The sequence below is a fragment of the Oncorhynchus clarkii genome, chromosome 1 (genome assembly GCF_045791955.1).
Source record: "Oncorhynchus clarkii lewisi isolate Uvic-CL-2024 chromosome 1, UVic_Ocla_1.0, whole genome shotgun sequence".
NCBI classification, from domain to species: domain Eukaryota; kingdom Metazoa; phylum Chordata; class Actinopteri; order Salmoniformes; family Salmonidae; genus Oncorhynchus; species Oncorhynchus clarkii.
In genome coordinates, this window is record NC_092147.1 from 84,848,276 (window position 1) to 84,868,642 (window position 20,367).

Sequence of the window (20,367 nt, forward strand, 5' to 3'; positions counted from 1 at the left end):
TAAAGCCTATAGCCATCATTAGTTCTGGGAGCTAATGCTGTTCTCAGGGAAGGTTACTCATTTCTTAAGTGTGTGATTCACCAAACTACCACCCTTACACACCCCCTCACACACACTCCCTCACACACACCCCCTCACACACACACACCCCCTCACACACACACACTCCCTCACACACACACACCCCCTCACACACACTCCCTCACACACACACACACACACACACACACACACACACACACACACACACACACACACACACACACACTCCCTCACACACACACACTCCCTCACACACACACACACACACACACTCCCTCACACACACATACACACTCCCTCACACACACACACACTCCCTCACACACACACACACTCCCTCACACACACACACACACATACACTCCCTCCCTCCCTCACACACACACCCTCCCTCACACACACACGCACACTCCCTCACACACTCCCTCACACACACACACTCCCTCACACACACATACACACTCCCTCACACACACACACACTCCCTCACACACACACACACACTCCCTCACACACACACACACACTCCCTCACACACACACACTCCCTCACACACACACACACACACACACTCCCTCCCTCACACACACACACACTCCCCCTCACACACACTCCCACACACACACTCCCTCACACACATACATACACACTCCCTCACACACACTTCCTCACAAACACACACTCCCTCCCTCACACACACACACACTCCCTCCCTCACACACACACACACTCACACACACACACACTCCCTCACACACACACACTCCCTCCCTCACACACACACTCCCTCACACACTCCCTCCCTCCCTCACACACACACTCCCTCCCTCACACACACACTCCCTCCCTCCCTCACACACACACTCCCTCCCTCCCTCACACACACACCCCCTCCCTCACACACACACCCCCTCCCTCACACACACACCCCCTCCCTCACACACACACACACCCCCTCCCTCACACACACACACACCCCCTCCCTCACACACACACACACCCCCTCCCTCACACACACACACACCCCCTCCCTCACACACACACACCCCCTCACACACACCCCCTCACACACCCACCCACCTGTCAGAACAGTCAGTAGATGCTGAGACACTCTGACCTGGTTGGTCTCTTCAGCACAAAACAACATCAGCTGACGCAGGCACACTGACTCACACTCAATGAAACAGAGACTCATGCAGCTACAGTCAGCTGTACATACACATGATACACACGTATGAATAAACACACACACACACAGTTACACACACAGATTGGAGGACTCTTGCCCAGATGAAGCTGAGCAGCACACCTGAGTCCTAGTTATAAAGAGAGCATCCTAGTTCATTCACAGACAGGAGAACAGCAATGTTAGTAGGTACACACACACTCACTCGCTCACTGTCTCACTCACTCACTCACTGTCTCACTTACTCACTCACTCACTGTCTCACTCACTCACTGTCTCACTCACTGTCTCACTCACTGTCTCACTCACTGTCTCACTCACTCACTGTCTCACTCACTCACTGTCTCACTCACTGTCTCACTCACTCACTGTCTCACTCACTCACTGTCTCACTCACTCACTGTCTCACTCACTCACTGTCTCACTCACTCACTGTCTCACTCACTGTCTCACTCACTGTCTCACTCACTCACTGTCTCACTCACTCACTGTCTCACTCACTCACTGTCTCACTCACTCACTGTCTCACTTACTCACTGTCTCACTCACTGTCTCACTTACTCACTTTCTCACTCACTGTCTCACTCACTCACTCACTGTCTCACTCACTCACTCACTGTCTCACTCACTCACTCACTGTCTCACTCACTGTCTCACTCACTGTCTCACTCACTGTCTCACTCACTGTCTCACTCACTGTCTCACTGTCTCACTCAGTCTCACTGTCTCACTCACTCACTCACTCACTGTCTCACTCACTCACTCACTGTCTCACTCACTCACTCACTGTCTCACTCACTCACTCACTGTCTCACTTACTCACTCACTCACTGTCTCACTCACTGTCTCACTCACTGTCTCACTCACTCACTGTCTCACTCACTGTCTCACTCACTCACTGTCTCACTCACTCACTCACTCACTGTCTCACTCACTCACTCACTGTCTCACTCACTCACTGTCTCACTCACTCACTCACTCACTGTCTCACTCACTCACTCACTCACTCACTCACTGTCTCACTCACTCACTGTCTCACTCACTCACTCACTGTCTCACTCACTCACTCACTGTCTCACTCACTCACTCACTGTCTCACTCACTCACTCACTGTCTCACTCACTCACTCACTGTCTCACTCACTCACTGTCTCACTCCCTTACCTGAACAAGGATCATGTTCAGCTTTCCAATGTATACTTTCTCTTTCTGAAAAGATAAATGAGAGCGGTGTCAACATGCTGTTATCATCCCGGTAACAATTACCAGCTCCATCTGACCGGGGAGTTTATCCTCATATTAACATGACATGTCTCAGCCCTCACCTCAACCATTGTAGCATCCGACGACGTCTTGATAATTAGTCCAACAACATACTTTTTAATACCTGCAGAGACAAGCAGAAACAACAGGATCAGATCAGAGACCAGCAGAAACAACAGGATCAGATCAGAGACCAGCAGAAACAACAGGATCAGATCAGAGACCAGCAGAAACAACAGGATCAGATCAGAGACCAGCAGAAACAACAGGATCAGATCAGAGACCAGCAGAAACAACAGGATCAGATCAGAGACCAGCAGAAACAACAGGATCAGATCAGAGACCAGCAGAAACAACAGGATCAGATCAGAGACCAGAAGAAACAACAGGATCCGATCAGAGACCAGTAGAAACAACAGGATCAGATCAGAGACCAGCAGAAACAACAGGATCAGATCAGAGACCAGCAGAAACAACAGGATCAGATCAGAGACCAGCAGAAACAACAGGATCAGATCAGAGACCAGTAGAAACAACAGGATCAGAGACCATTAGAAACAACAGGATCAGATCAGAGACCAGCAGAAACAACAAGATCAGATCAGAGACCAGCAGAAACAACAGGATCAGATCAGAGACAAGCAGAAACAACAGGATCAGATCAGAGACCAGTAGAAACAACAGGATCAGAGACCTTTAGAAACAACAGGATCAGATCAGAGACCTTTAGAAACAACAGGATCAGATCAGAGACCTTTAGAAACAACAGGATCAGATCAGAGACCAGCAGAAACAACAGGATCCGATCAGAGACCAGCAGAAACAACAGGATCCGATCAGAGACCAGCAGAAACAACAGGATCAGATCAGAGACCAGCAGAAACAACAGGATCAGATCAGAGACCAGCAGAAACAACAAGATCAGATCAGAGACCAGCAGAAACAACAGGATCCGATCAGAGACCAGCAGAAACAACAGGATCCGATCAGAGACCAGCAGAAACAACAGGATCAGATCAGAGACCAGCAGAAACAACAGGATCAGATCAGAGACCAGCAGAAACAACAGGATCCGATCAGAGACCAGCAGAAACAACAGGATCCGATCAGAGACCAGCAGAAACAACAGGATCAGATCAGAGACCAGCAGAAACAACAGGATCAGATCAGAGACCAGCAGAAACAACAGGATCAGATCAGAGACCAGCAGAAACAACAGGATCAGATCAGTCAGCCTCCACCAGAGCGTACAGGGCACAGGTTTGTACACAACACTTCCTTACAGAGCAGGTAACAACATAATCAGTGACCCAGAACACAGTGCTGCTTCACAAGGTGTGAATCTAGAATCTACTGAACCAACAGCTGGGCATTGGCTGATCCACATATCTGCTTTAGTGGAACCTAGTGAGCAAGTAGAGCATTGATAGGCGTCTTCTGCTTGCTGTCATGCATACAGTTACTGTGTAATGTAGCTAGCTGCTGAACTGAACTGACACTGGCTGCTTTTAAACAAGCTGCACATAGACCACCTAATAGTCTGTACAGCGGCATCATTATTAACCCTTATTTGACCAGCTACGTTGATGAGAACACATTGTCTTTTACAGAAACGACCTGGAGAAGAGTTACAGGGGAGAGGGGATGAACGAGCCAATTGGAAGCTGGGGATGATTAGGTGGCTATGATGGTATGAGGACCGGATTGGTTACTTAGTCGGGGGGGTCCAAACCGTTGTAAAACAGAAAATGTTTTGCAGCGAAAACAAGACTTTCTATTGGACAAATTAGGGGGGGGGGGGGTCCTCCCCGGTTTTGTTTGGTTCCAAGTCTCCCCGGTTCTGTTTGGTTCCAAGTCTCTCCCCGGTTCTGTTTGGTTCCAAGTCCCTCCCCGGTTCTGTTTGGTTCCAAGTCTCTCCCCGGTTCTGTTTGGTTCCAAGCACCCTAACTCTTACCATAGTGCCATGACAGTAACTGAGTAGAAATACAGAAGGGTGGAGAAATTCAACAACAGGTGTGTCCAGGTCGTCTTCATAGCAGTCAAGCTTAAACAGATCTCACTCTGGGTTTTCTAAAGCTAACCAGCTTCAGGTAGCTTTACATAACTTCACAGCAGTTAGGAAAGCTAAGGCTAGCTTTTTCAAATATATTTTTTTTATCCTGTAGCACAAACTCAAAAAAGTTCTGGGACACTGTAAAGTCCATGGAGAATAAGAGCAGCTCCTCCCAGCTGCCCACTGCACTGACGCTAGGTAACACTATCACCACCGATAAATCCATGATAATTGAGAATTTCAATAAGCATTTCTCTACGGCTGGCCATGCATTCCACCTGGCTACCCCTACCCTGGTCAACTGCCCTGCACCCCCCACAGCAACTCGCCCAAGCCTCCACCATTTCTCCTTCACCCAAATCCAGACAGCTGATGTTCTGAAAGACCTGCAAAATCTGGACCCCTACAAATCAGTCGGGCTAGACAATCTGGACCCTCTCTTTTTAAAATTATCTCCCGAAATTGTTGCAACCCCTATTACTAGCCTGTTCAACCTCTCAGCATCGTCTGAGATCCTCAAAGATTGGAAAGCTGCCGCGGTCATCCCCCTCTTCAAAGGGGGAGACACTCTAGACAAACAGATCACCAACCATTTCAATCCCACCGTACCTTCTCCGCTATGCAATCTGGCTTCCGAGCTGGTCATGGGTGCACCTCAGCCACGCTCAAGGTCCTAAATAATATCATAACTGCCATCGATAAGAGACAATACTGTGCAGCCGTATTCATCGACCTGGCCAAGGCTTTCGACTCTGTCAATCACCACATTCTTATCGGCAGACTCAACAGCCTTGGTTTCTCAAATGACTTCCTCACCTGGTTCACCAACTACTTCTCAGATATAGTTCAGTGTGTCAAATTGGAGGGCCTGTTGTCCAGACCTCTGGCAGTCTCTATGGGGGTGCCACAGGGTTCAATTCTCGGGCCAACTATCTTCTCTGTATACATCAATGATGTCGTTCTTGCTGCTGGTGATTCTCTGATCCACCTCTACAGCCTACAATGACATTCTAGATGATAAACATTACAGGGCCACACCAGTAGATTAGAACTGTTTCCCTGATAAACATTACAGGGCCACACCAGTAGATTAGAACTGTTTCCTGATAAACATTACAGGGCCACACCAGTAGATTAGAACTGTTTCCCTGATAAACATTACAGGGCCACACCAGTAGATTAGAACTGTTTCCTGATAACATTACAGGGCCACACCAGTAGATTAGAACTGTTTCCTGATAACATTACAGGGCCACACCAGTAGATTAGAACTGTTTCCTGATAAACATTACAGGGCCACACCAGTAGATTAGACCTGTTTCCTGATAAACATTACAGGGCCACACCAGTAGATTAGACCTGTTTCCTGATAAACATTACAGGGCCACCCCAGTAGATTAGACCTGTTTCCTGATAACATTACAGGGCCACCCCAGTAGATTATACCTGTTTCCTGATAACATTACAGGGCCACACCAGTAGACTAGAACTGTTTCCTGATAACATTACAGGGCCACACCAGTAGATTAGAACTGTTTCCTGATAACATTACAGGGCCACACCAGTAGATTAGAACTGTTTCCTAATAAACATTACAGGGCCACACCAGTAGATTAGAACTGTTTCCTGATAACATTACAGGGCCACCCCAGTAGATTAGACCTGTTTCCTGATAAACATTACAGGGCCACACCAGTAGATTAGAACTGTTTCCTGATAAACATTACAGGGCCACACCAGTAGATTAGACCTGTTTCCTGATAAACATTACAGGGCCACACCAGTAGATTAGACCTGTTTCCTGATAAACATTACAGGGCCACACCAGTAGATTAGACCTGTTTCCTGATAAACATTACAGGGCCACACCAGTAGATTAGACCTGTTTCCTGATAAACATTACAGGGCCACACCAGTAGATTAGACCTGTTTCCTGATAAACATTACAGGGCCACACCAGTAGATTAGACCTGTTTCCTGATAAACATTACAGGGCCACACCAGTAGATTATAACTGTTTCCTGATAAACATTACAGGGCCACACCAGTAGATTAGAACTGTTTCCTGATAAACATTACAGGGCCACACCAGTAGATTAGACCTGTTTCCTGATAAACATTACAGGGCCACACCAGTAGATTAGACCTGTTTCCTGATAAACATTACAGGGCCACACCAGTAGATTAGACCTGTTTCCTGATAAACATTACAGGGCCACACCAGTAGATTATACCTGTTTCCTGATAAACATTACAGGGCCACACCAGTAGATTAGACCTGTTTCCTGATAAACATTACAGGGCCACACCAGTAGATTAGACCTGTTTCCTGATAAACATTACAGGGCCACACCAGTAGATTATAACTGTTTCCTGATAAACATTACAGGGCCACACCAGTAGATTAGAACTGTTTCCTGATAACATTACAGGGCCACCCCAGTAGATTAGAACTGTTTCCTGATAACATTACAGGGCCACACCAGTAGATTAGAACTGTTTCCTGATAACATTACAGGGCCACACCAGTAGATTAGAACTGTTTCCTGATAACATTACAGGGCCACACCAGTAGATTAGAACTGTTTCCTGATAAACATTACAGGGCCACACCAGTAGATTAGAACTGTTTCCCTGATAAACATTACAGGGCCACACCAGTAGGTGGTAGCTGAGAACACCAGTCAGCAGGAGGAGAAAGTTGCAGAAGTTGTAGAGAAAACACATCATTACACTTTTGTTGTGCGTCGGTTTAACAACAGGACATGAAACTAAATAAACACTGTGCCTTTACAATAAATCCACAACATAGCATATGGCTGGAGATACAGTTCAATAAACTACATTTCCCTATTTGTCAAAACGTACTGTGTACAGCCCACTAGCAGTAGTAAGATGCAGGCAGTAGTATGGGCCAAGTCAGTGTCATAAATATATCCAGTAGCACAACTATAGTGAGTAGGGTAATTATAGTGAGTAGGGTAATTATAGTGAGTAACTATAGTGAGTAGGGTAATTATAGTGAGTAACTATAGTGAGTAGGGTAACTATAGTGAGTAGGGTAATTATAGTGAGTAGGGTAACTATAGTGAGTAACTATAGTGAGTAGGGTAACTATAGTGAGAAGGGTAATTATAGTGAGTAGGGTAATTATAGTGAGTAACTATAGTGAGTAGGGTAACTATAGTGAGAAGGGTAATTATAGTGAGTAGGGTAATTATAGTGAGTAGGGTAACTATAGTGAGTAGGGTAACTATAGTGAGTAACTATAGTGAGTAGGGTAACTATAGTGAGAAGGGTAATTATAGTGAGTAGGGTAATTATAGTGAGTAGGGTAACTATAGTGAGTAGGGTAATTATAGTGAGTAGGGTAATTATAGTGAGTAGGGTAATTATAGTGAGTAGGGTAATTATAGTGAGTAGGGTAACTATAGTGAGTAATTATAGTGAGTAGGGTAACTATAGTGAGTAGGGTAATTATAGTGAGTAGGGTAATTATAGTGAGTAGGGTAATTATAGTGAGTAGGGTAATTATAGTGAGTAGGGTAATTATAGTGAGTAGGGTAACTATAGTGAGTAGGGTAATTATAGTGAGTAACTATAGTGAGTAGGGTAATTATAGTGAGTAGGGTAACTATAGTGAGTAGGGTAATTATAGTGAGTAACTATAGTGAGTAGGGTAACTATAGTGAGTAGGGTAATTATAGTGAGTAGGGTAACTATAGTGAGTAGGGTAATTATAGTGAGTAGGGTAACTATAGTGAGTAGGGTAATTATAGTGAGTAGGGTAACTATAGTGAGTAGGGTAACTATAGTGAGTAGGGTAACTATAGTGAGTAGGGTAACTATAGTGAGTAGGGTAATTATAGTGAGTAACTATAGTGAGTAGGGTAATTATAGTGAGTAGGGTAACTATAGTGAGTAGGGTAATTATAGTGAGTAACTATAGTGAGTAGGGTAATTATAGTGAGTAGGGTAACTATAGTGAGTAGGGTAATTATAGTGAGTAACTATAGTGAGTAGGGTAATTATAGTGAGTAGGGTAACTATAGTGAGTAGGGTAACTATAGTGAGTAGGGTAATTATAGTGAGTAGGGTAACTATAGTGAGTAGGGTAATTATAGTGAGTAGGGTAACTATAGTGAGTAGGGTAATTATAGTGAGTAGGGTAATTATAGTGAGTAACTATAGTGAGTAGGGTAATTATAGTGAGTAACTATAGTGAGAAGGGTAATTATAGTGAGTAGGGTAATTATAGTGAGTAGGGTAACTATAGTGAGTAGGGTAATTATAGTGAGTAGGGTAACTATAGTGAGTAGGGTAACTATAGTGAGTAGGGTAACTATAGTGAGTAGGGTAATTATAGTGAGTAGGGTAATTATAGTGAGTAGGGTAACTATAGTGAGTAGGGTAATTATAGTGAGTAACTATAGTGAGTAGGGTAATTATAGTGAGTAACTATAGTGAGAAGGGTAATTATAGTGAGTAGGGTAACTAGTGAGTAGGGTAATTATAGTGAGTAGGGTAATTATAGTGAGTAGGGTAATTATAGTGAGTAGGGTAATTATAGTGAGTAGGGTAATTATAGTGAGTAACTATAGTGAGTAGGGTAATTATAGTGAGTAACTATAGTGAGTAGGGTAATTATAGTGAGTAGGGTAACTATAGCGAGTAGGGTAACTATAGTGAGTAGGGTAACTATAGCGAGTAACTATAGTGAGTAGGGTAATTATAGTGAGTAGGGTAACTATAGTGAGTAGGGTAATTATAGTGAGTAACTATAGTGAGTAGGGTAATTATAGTGAGTAACTATAGTGAGAAGGGTAATTATAGTGAGTAGGGTAACTATAGTGAGTAGGGTAACTATAGTGAGTAGGGTAACTATAGTGAGTAACTATAGTGAGTAGGGTAATTATAGTGAGTAACTATAGTGAGTAGGGTAATTATAGTGAGTAGGGTAACTATAGTGAGTAGGGTAACTATAGTGAGTAACTATAGTGAGTAGGGTAATTATAGTGAGTAGGGTAATTATAGTGAGTAGGGTAATTATAGTGAGTAACTATAGTGAGTGGGGTAATTATTGTGAGTAACTATAGTGAGTAGGGTAATTATAGTGAGTAACTATAGTGAGAAGGGTAATTATAGTGAGTAGGGTAATTATAGTGAGTAGGGTAATTATAGTGAGTAGGGTAATTATAGTGAGTAGGGTAATTATAGTGAGTAACTATAGTGAGTAGGGTAATTATAGTGAGTAACTATAGTGAGTAGGGTAATTATAGTGAGTAGGGTAACTATAGTGAGTAGGGTAACTATAGTGAGTAGGGTAACTATAGTGAGTAACTATAGTGAGTAGGGTAACTAGTGGGTAGTGTAACTATAGTGATTAGGGTAACTATAGTGAGTAGGGTAATTATAGTGAGTAGGGTAATTATAGTGAGTAGGGTAACTATAGTTGGTAGGGTAATTATAGTGAGTAGGGTAACTATAGTGAGTAGGGTAACTATAGTGAGTAACTATAGTGAGTAGGGTAATTATAGTGAGTAACTATAGTGAGTAGGGTAATTATAGTGAGTAGGGTAACTATAGTGAGTAGGGTAACTATAGTGAGTAACTATAGTGAGTAGGGTAATTATAGTGAGTAGGGTAATTATAGTGAGTAGGGTAATTATAGTGAGTAACTATAGTGAGTGGGGTAATTATTGTGAGTAACTATAGTGACTAGGGTAATTATAGTGAGTAGGGTAATTATTGTGAGTAACTATAGTGAGTAGGGTAATTATAGTGAGTAGGGTAATTATAGTGAGTAGGGTAATTATAGTGAGTAGGGTAATTATAGTGAGTAGGGTAACTATAGTGAGTAGGGTAATTATAGTGAGTAACTATAGTGAGTAGGGTAATTATAGTGAGTGGGGTAATTATAGTGAGTAGGTGAGTAAACTAGTGGGTAGTGTAACTATAGTGATTAGGGTAACTATAGTGAGTAGGGTAATTATAGTGAGTGGGGTAATTATAGTGAGTAGGGTAACTATAGTGAGTAGGGTCATTATAGTGAGTAACTATAGTGAGCAGGGTAATTATAGTGAGTAATTATAGAGAGTAGGGTAATTATAAAGAGTAATTATAGTGAGTAGGGTAACTATAGTGAGTAATAATAGTGAGTAGGGTAACTAGTGGGTAGTGTAACTATAGTGATTAGGGTAACTATAGTGAGTAGGGTAATTATAGTGAGTAGGGTAATTATAGTGAGTAGGGTAACTATAGTTGGTAGGGTAATTATAGTGGGTAGGGTAACTATAGTGAGCAGGGTAATTATAGTGAGCAGGGTAATTATAGTGAGTGAGTCCCCTCTCCTAACACACACACACACATTCAATGTGACGGCTGTGGATGAGATCCCCTCTCCACACACACACACACACACACACACGACGGCTGTGATCACACACTATCAGAAAGTCTGACGGTCTGTGAGATCAGATTGAAAAGACCTGTTCTTTGACTTGACTCTTGTCGTGTGTGAAAAGGCCATTTCACAGAGACACAGTTGATCCAAAGGAGACCTTCACCTGAAGTGTGCAGGATGAAAAGTAGACCTTCAGCTGAAGTGTGCAGGATGAAAAGGAGACCTTCACCTGAAGTGTGCAGGATGAAAAGTAGACCTTCAGCTGAAGTGTGCAGGATGAAAAGTAGACCTTCAGCTGAAGTGTGCAGGATGAAAAGGAGACCGTCTCTTGATCTTGCTTTCAACTCGATGTCATTTTGCAATTCAATTATCTCCATGTCAACTCCGACAGGTAAAGCAAATACTATCTGGAACGTGTCAGACACCTCCTCAATCTGAACGGGGAGGAAAAGGGTTCAAATAAATAGAACAACCTCCCCTGTGTCATTGAACTCCTGAAAACACCTGTTGGATTCAGATGACAGTTTCTCCAGGTGGGGAACAGAATTCTTGCAGGAGAAAAGCATCTTTGTTTTCCGATGTTTTGCAACACTTCCTCCAGGTTGGGGGGAAGTGCACCGGCCTTCCATTCCTCAGCTGAAAGGCCTTGGTCTTAAAAGGCAGTGACAGCTCTGATCATGTGTATCACGTCTTTGTCTTTTCCCCGAAGCTCATAGTTGGAGCTGGTTCAGATTGGCTGTTTTGTCCATCATCAGACAGTCCGTCCCTCACGCTCCTCACTTCGTGACTCCAGAAATGATTTGATCTCGGGCAGCAAGTCAACCAATCGTTTGCAGTACTTTCCCGCGACTCAACCACCTTACGTAAGCGTGGAGAATCAGGTCGTCGTATGCGGCATCAAACTCAACTAATAAAGATTTAAACAGGCGGTGCTGAAGTCCTTTTGCGCTAATCGAATGAACAATCATAACGGCAAGTGTCATGACATGAGACGAGTCCACAGCTTTACTAGTTAGTGCTTGCTGATGGATCACACAGTGATCGTTGAAAAACTCTGGGAAAATCGGGATCACCACGGCACAGTGCAACGAAGCCCGAATGCAGCCCACGCATTTCTGGTGTCCCCGTCTGTAGTGATCGCTACCAGCTTATGAATGGGAATGCTGTTATCATGCACATAACATCTAAACTCATTGTTTAAACGGGCTGCCCCCAGGTGGTAGGGGGTGGCAACAACACGTCTGCCATGCTGATCCTCAACACTGGGGCCCCTCAGGGGTGTGTACTTAGTCCCCTCCTGTACTCCCGTTTCACCCACGACTGCGTGGCAAAAACACGACACCAACACCATCGTTAAGTTTGCTCAAGGTGAGCAAGACAAAAGAGCTGATCGTGGACTACAAGAAAAGGCGGGCCTAACAGGCCCCCATTAACATCAACGTGGCTGTAGTGGAGCGGGTCGAGAGTTTCAAGTTCCTTGGTGTCCACATCACCAACGATCTATCATGGTCCAAACACAACAAGACAGTCATGGACAAAATCTTTTGCCCCTCAGGAGACTGAAAAGATTTGGCATGGGTCTCCAGATCCTCAAAAAGTCCTACAGCTATACCATCGAGAGCTGGTTGCATCACTGCCTGGTATGGCAACTGCTCGGCCTCCGACCGCAAGGCGCTACAGAGGGTAGTGTGTATGGCCCAGTACATCACTGGGGCCAAGCTTCATGCCATCCAGGACCTATATAATAGGCAGTGTCAGAGGAAAGCCCATAAAATTGTCAGAGACTCCAGTCAACAAGACATAGACAGTTTTCTCTGCTACCACATGGCAAGCGGTACCGGAGTGCCAAGTCTAGGACCAAAAGTCTCCTTAACAGCTTCTACCCCCAAGCCATAGCTGGCTACATTCTTTCTTTGACAAACATTAGAAATATGAAGGCCATGCATCGTTTTAGTAAATAATACCTTACTTTTTCATTACAAAAGTATTTAGTGGTGTGGCTGTCAGCCAAATAAAGTTGCACTTCTGTTGTCCTCTGATGAAAAGTTATTTTCTGCCAAATGTGTTGCACGAATGTATTTTCTGCGAAGGAAAACTATAGTTACATGTCCCTGATCACTCTATTGAAGCCACAAAAAAAAAACCCAGCTGACTTTCAATATAAAACACGACCCCTGTCAATACACAGCTTGACTCCTGCTTTCTCCCATTGTACTATTTACAAACACATGACTGACTCAACTGTTCTGGGGAACTACGGTGAGCTTCATAATGTGACTGACTCAACTGTTCTGGGGAACTACGGTAAGCTTCATAATGTAAACTAATGTGACAGTCTCAACTGTTCTGGGGAACTACGGTAAGCTTCATAATGTAAACTAATGTGACTGACTCAACTGTTCTGGGGAACTACGTACGGTAAGCTTCATAATGTAAACTAATGTGACAGGTGAAATGAAGAACCCAACCTGCTTTATCTCCTAACCTATTCCACAGCAGGTATTTACTTAAAAAAGTACCTAGAAATATTAAAATGTTATTGAAAAACTTCAAAGAAATACAGTATAGACTGTATTGAAAAACCATTTGGTGGCTAGTTCTAAATACCCCGGTACACAGTATACCGCCCAAGTCTAATATACACACTACCTAGTGAAGAAAATGATTAAAATGTTGGCGTGACAGGGATTGCACAATAAAGTCAGAGCCGTATTGGTCCCTAAATTGATCAGATCTCCTGTGTAGCTGATGCTAGATCTTCCACCAACATATTGAGCCTTGGCCTGTCTGTCGTCCTTACAGAGCAGGTAACAACATAATCAGTGACCCAGAACACAATGCTGCTTCACAAGGTGTGAATCTAGAATCTACTGAACCAACAGCTGGGCATTGGCTGATCCACATATCTGCTTTAGTGGAACCTAGTGAGCAAGTAGAGCATTGATAGGCGTCTTCTGCTTGCTGTCATGCATACAGTTACTGTGTAATGTAGCTAGCTGCTGAACTGAACTGACACTGGCTGCTTTTAAACAAGCTGCACATAGACCACCTAATAGTCTGTACAGCGGCATCATTATTAACCCTTATTTGACCAGCTACGTTGATGAGAACACATTGTCTTTTACAGAAACGACCTGGAGAAGAGTTACAGGGGAGAGGGGATGAACGAGCCAATTGGAAGCTGGGGATGATTAGGTGGCTATGATGGTATGAGGACCGGATTGGTTACTTAGTCGGGGGGGTCCAAACCGTTGTAAAACAGAAAATGTTTTGCAGCGAAAACAAGACTTTCTATTGGACAAATTAGGGGGGGGGGGGGGTCCTCCCCGGTTTTGTTTGGTTCCAAGTCTCCCCGGTTCTGTTTGGTTCCAAGTCTCTCCCCGGTTCTGTTTGGTTCCAAGTCCCTCCCCGGTTCTGTTTGGTTCCAAGTCTCTCCCCGGTTCTGTTTGGTTCCAAGCACCCTAACTCTTACCATAGTGCCATGACAGTAACTGAGTAGAAATACAGAAGGGTGGAGAAATTCAACAACAGGTGTGTCCAGGTCGTCTTCATAGCAGTCAAGCTTAAACAGATCTCACTCTGGGTTTTCTAAAGCTAACCAGCTTCAGGTAGCTTTACATAACTTCACAGCAGTTAGGAAAGCTAAGGCTAGCTTTTTCAAATATATTTTTTTTATCCTGTAGCACAAACTCAAAAAAGTTCTGGGACACTGTAAAGTCCATGGAGAATAAGAGCAGCTCCTCCCAGCTGCCCACTGCACTGACGCTAGGTAACACTATCACCACCGATAAATCCATGATAATTGAGAATTTCAATAAGCATTTCTCTACGGCTGGCCATGCATTCCACCTGGCTACCCCTACCCTGGTCAACTGCCCTGCACCCCCCACAGCAACTCGCCCAAGCCTCCACCATTTCTCCTTCACCCAAATCCAGACAGCTGATGTTCTGAAAGACCTGCAAAATCTGGACCCCTACAAATCAGTCGGGCTAGACAATCTGGACCCTCTCTTTTTAAAATTATCTCCCGAAATTGTTGCAACCCCTATTACTAGCCTGTTCAACCTCTCAGCATCGTCTGAGATCCTCAAAGATTGGAAAGCTGCCGCGGTCATCCCCCTCTTCAAAGGGGGAGACACTCTAGACAAACAGATCACCAACCATTTCAATCCCACCGTACCTTCTCCGCTATGCAATCTGGCTTCCGAGCTGGTCATGGGTGCACCTCAGCCACGCTCAAGGTCCTAAATAATATCATAACTGCCATCGATAAGAGACAATACTGTGCAGCCGTATTCATCGACCTGGCCAAGGCTTTCGACTCTGTCAATCACCACATTCTTATCGGCAGACTCAACAGCCTTGGTTTCTCAAATGACTTCCTCACCTGGTTCACCAACTACTTCTCAGATATAGTTCAGTGTGTCAAATTGGAGGGCCTGTTGTCCAGACCTCTGGCAGTCTCTATGGGGGTGCCACAGGGTTCAATTCTCGGGCCAACTATCTTCTCTGTATACATCAATGATGTCGTTCTTGCTGCTGGTGATTCTCTGATCCACCTCTACAGCCTACAATGACATTCTAGATGATAAACATTACAGGGCCACACCAGTAGATTAGAACTGTTTCCCTGATAAACATTACAGGGCCACACCAGTAGATTAGAACTGTTTCCTGATAAACATTACAGGGCCACACCAGTAGATTAGAACTGTTTCCCTGATAAACATTACAGGGCCACACCAGTAGATTAGAACTGTTTCCTGATAACATTACAGGGCCACACCAGTAGATTAGAACTGTTTCCTGATAACATTACAGGGCCACACCAGTAGATTAGAACTGTTTCCTGATAAACATTACAGGGCCACACCAGTAGATTAGACCTGTTTCCTGATAAACATTACAGGGCCACACCAGTAGATTAGACCTGTTTCCTGATAAACATTACAGGGCCACCCCAGTAGATTAGACCTGTTTCCTGATAACATTACAGGGCCACACCAGTAGATTAGACCTGTTTCCTGATAAACATTACAGGGCCACCCCAGTAGATTAGACCTGTTTCCTGATAACATTACAGGGCCACCCCAGTAGATTATACCTGTTTCCTGATAACATTACAGGGCCACACCAGTAGACTAGAACTGTTTCCTGATAACATTACAGGGCCACACCAGTAGATTAGAACTGTTTCCTGATAACATTACAGGGCCACACCAGTAGATTAGAACTGTTTCCTAATAAACATTACAGGGCCACACCAGTAGATTAGAACTGTTTCCTGATAACATTACAGGGCCACCCCAGTAGATTAGACCTGTTTCCTGATAAACATTACAGGGCCACACCAGTAGATTAGAACTGTTTCCTGATAAACATTACAGGGCCACACCAGTAGATTAGACCTGTTTCCTGATAAACATTACAGGGCCACACCAGTAGATTAGACCTGTTTCCTGATAAACATTACAGGGCCACACCAGTAGATTAGACCTGTTTCCTGATAAACATTACAGGGCCACACCAGTAGATTAGACCTGTTTCCTGATAAACATTACAGGGCCACACCAGTAGATTAGACCTGTTTCCTGATAAACATTACAGGGCCACACCAGTAGATTAGACCTGTTTCCTGATAAACATTACAGGGCCACACCAGTAGATTATAACTGTTTCCTGATAAACATTACAGGGCCACACCAGTAGATTAGAACTGTTTCCTGATAAACATTACAGGGCCACACCAGTAGATTAGACCTGTTTCCTGATAAACATTACAGGGCCACACCAGTAGATTAGACCTGTTTCCTGATAAACATTACAGGGCCACACCAGTAGATTAGACCTGTTTCCTGATAAACATTACAGGGCCACACCAGTAGATTATACCTGTTTCCTGATAAACATTACAGGGCCACACCAGTAGATTAGACCTGTTTCCTGATAAACATTACAGGGCCACACCAGTAGATTAGACCTGTTTCCTGATAAACATTACAGGGCCACACCAGTAGATTATAACTGTTTCCTGATAAACATTACAGGGCCACACCAGTAGATTAGAACTGTTTCCTGATAACATTACAGGGCCACCCCAGTAGATTAGAACTGTTTCCTGATAACATTACAGGGCCACACCAGTAGATTAGAACTGTTTCCTGATAACATTACAGGGCCACACCAGTAGATTAGAACTGTTTCCTGATAACATTACAGGGCCACACCAGTAGATTAGAACTGTTTCCTGATAAACATTACAGGGCCACACCAGTAGATTAGAACTGTTTCCCTGATAAACATTACAGGGCCACACCAGTAGGTGGTAGCTGAGAACACCAGTCAGCAGGAGGAGAAAGTTGCAGAAGTTGTAGAGAAAACACATCATTACACTTTTGTTGTGCGTCGGTTTAACAACAGGACATGAAACTAAATAAACACTGTGCCTTTACAATAAATCCACAACATAGCATATGGCTGGAGATACAGTTCAATAAACTACATTTCCCTATTTGTCAAAACGTACTGTGTACAGCCCACTAGCAGTAGTAAGATGCAGGCAGTAGTATGGGCCAAGTCAGTGTCATAAATATATTCAGTAGCACAACTATAGTGAGTAGGGTAATTATAGTGAGTAACTATAGTGAGTAGGGTAATTATAGTGAGTAACTATAGTGAGTAGGGTAACTATAGTGAGTAGGGTAATTATAGTGAGTAGGGTAACTATAGTGAGTAACTATAGTGAGTAGGGTAACTATAGTGAGAAGGGTAATTATAGTGAGTAGGGTAATTATAGTGAGTAACTATAGTGAGTAGGGTAACTATAGTGAGAAGGGTAATTATAGTGAGTAGGGTAATTATAGTGAGTAGGGTAACTATAGTGAGTAGGGTAACTATAGTGAGTAACTATAGTGAGTAGGGTAACTATAGTGAGAAGGGTAATTATAGTGAGTAGGGTAATTATAGTGAGTAGGGTAACTATAGTGAGTAGGGTAATTATAGTGAGTAGGGTAATTATAGTGAGTAGGGTAATTATAGTGAGTAGGGTAATTATAGTGAGTAGGGTAACTATAGTGAGTAATTATAGTGAGTAGGGTAACTATAGTGAGTAGGGTAATTATAGTGAGTAGGGTAATTATAGTGAGTAGGGTAATTATAGTGAGTAGGGTAATTATAGTGAGTAGGGTAATTATAGTGAGTAGGGTAACTATAGTGAGTAGGGTAATTATAGTGAGTAACTATAGTGAGTAGGGTAATTATAGTGAGTAGGGTAACTATAGTGAGTAGGGTAATTATAGTGAGTAACTATAGTGAGTAGGGTAACTATAGTGAGTAGGGTAATTATAGTGAGTAGGGTAACTATAGTGAGTAGGGTAATTATAGTGAGTAGGGTAACTATAGTGAGTAGGGTAACTATAGTGAGTAGGGTAACTATAGTGAGTAGGGTAACTATAGTGAGTAGGGTAACTATAGTGAGTAGGGTAACTATAGTGAGTAGGGTAATTATAGTGAGTAACTATAGTGAGTAGGGTAACTATAGTGAGTAGGGTAATTATAGTGAGTAACTATAGTGAGTAGGGTAATTATAGTGAGTAGGGTAACTATAGTGAGTAGGGTAATTATAGTGAGTAGGGTAACTATAGTGAGTAGGGTAATTATAGTGAGTAGGGTAACTATAGTGAGTAGGGTAATTATAGTGAGTAGGGTAATTATAGTGAGTAACTATAGTGAGTAGGGTAATTATAGTGAGTAACTATAGTGAGAAGGGTAATTATAGTGAGTAGGGTAACTAGTGAGTAGGGTAATTATAGTGAGTAGGGTAATTATAGTGAGTAGGGTAATTATAGTGAGTAGGGTAATTATAGTGAGTAGGGTAATTATAGTGAGTAACTATAGTGAGTAGGGTAATTATAGTGAGTAACTATAGTGAGTAGGGTAATTATAGTGAGTAGGGTAACTATAGCGAGTAGGGTAACTATAGTGAGTAGGGTAACTATAGCGAGTAACTATAGTGAGTAGGGTAATTATAGTGAGTAGGGTAACTATAGTGAGTAGGGTAATTATAGTGAGTAACTATAGTGAGTAGGGTAATTATAGTGAGTAACTATAGTGAGAAGGGTAATTATAGTGAGTAGGGTAACTATAGTGAGTAGGGTAACTATAGTGAGTAGGGTAACTATAGTGAGTAACTATAGTGAGTAGGGTAATTATAGTGAGTAACTATAGTGAGTAGGGTAATTATAGTGAGTAGGGTAACTATAGTGAGTAGGGTAACTATAGTGAGTAACTATAGTGAGTAGGGTAATTATAGTGAGTAGGGTAATTATAGTGAGTAGGGTAATTATAGTGAGTAACTATAGTGAGTGGGGTAATTATTGTGAGTAACTATAGTGAGTAGGGTAATTATAGTGAGTAACTATAGTGAGAAGGGTAATTATAGTGAGTAGGGTAACTATAGTGAGTAGGGTAATTATAGTGAGTAGGGTAATTATAGTGAGTAGGGTAATTATAGTGAGTAACTATAGTGAGTAGGGTAATTATAGTGAGTAACTATAGTGAGTAGGGTAATTATAGTGAGTAGGGTAACTATAGTGAGTAGGGTAACTATAGTGAGTAGGGTAACTATAGTGAGTAACTATAGTGAGTAGGGTAACTAGTGGGTAGTGTAACTATAGTGATTAGGGTAACTATAGTGAGTAGGGTAATTATAGTGAGTAGGGTAATTATAGTGAGTAGGGTAACTATAGTTGGTAGGGTAATTATAGTGAGTAGGGTAACTATAGTGAGTAGGGTAACTATAGTGAGTAACTATAGTGAGTAGGGTAATTATAGTGAGTAACTATAGTGAGTAGGGTAATTATAGTGAGTAGGGTAACTATAGTGAGTAGGGTAACTATAGTGAGTAACTATAGTGAGTAGGGTAATTATAGTGAGTAGGGTAATTATAGTGAGTAGGGTAATTATAGTGAGTAACTATAGTGAGTGGGGTAATTATTGTGAGTAACTATAGTGACTAGGGTAATTATAGTGAGTAGGGTAATTATTGTGAGTAACTATAGTGAGTAGGGTAATTATAGTGAGTAGGGTAATTATAGTGAGTAGGGTAATTATAGTGAGTAGGGTAATTATAGTGAGTAGGGTAACTATAGTGAGTAGGGTAATTATAGTGAGTAACTATAGTGAGTAGGGTAATTATAGTGAGTGGGGTAATTATAGTGAGTAGGGTAATTATAGTGAGTAGGGTAACTATAGTGAGTAGGGTCATTATAGTGAGTAACTATAGTGAGCAGGGTAATTATAGTGAGTAATTATAGAGAGTAGGGTAATTATAAAGAGTAATTATAGTGAGTAGGGTAACTATAGTGAGTAATAATAGTGAGTAGGGTAACTAGTGGGTAGTGTAACTATAGTGATTAGGGTA

The 20,367-nt window shown here is 42.7% G+C and overlaps 1 protein-coding gene across 3 annotated transcripts in view; it reads right to left on the minus strand.

The window, feature by feature from the left end:
* The window catches only part of LOC139413518 (exportin-1), a 79,780-nt gene that overhangs the window by 35,588 nt on the left and 23,825 nt on the right, over window positions 1–20,367 (minus strand). For all 3 annotated transcript variants that reach the window (XM_071161012.1, XM_071161021.1, XM_071161029.1), the window contains 2 exons: window positions 2,553–2,614; window positions 2,392–2,436 (listed from right to left, as the gene is read on the minus strand). In XM_071161012.1, the coding sequence (XP_071017113.1) occupies window positions 2,392–2,436; window positions 2,553–2,614 (107 nt within the window). The remainder of the gene's footprint in view (window positions 1–2,391; window positions 2,437–2,552; window positions 2,615–20,367) is intronic.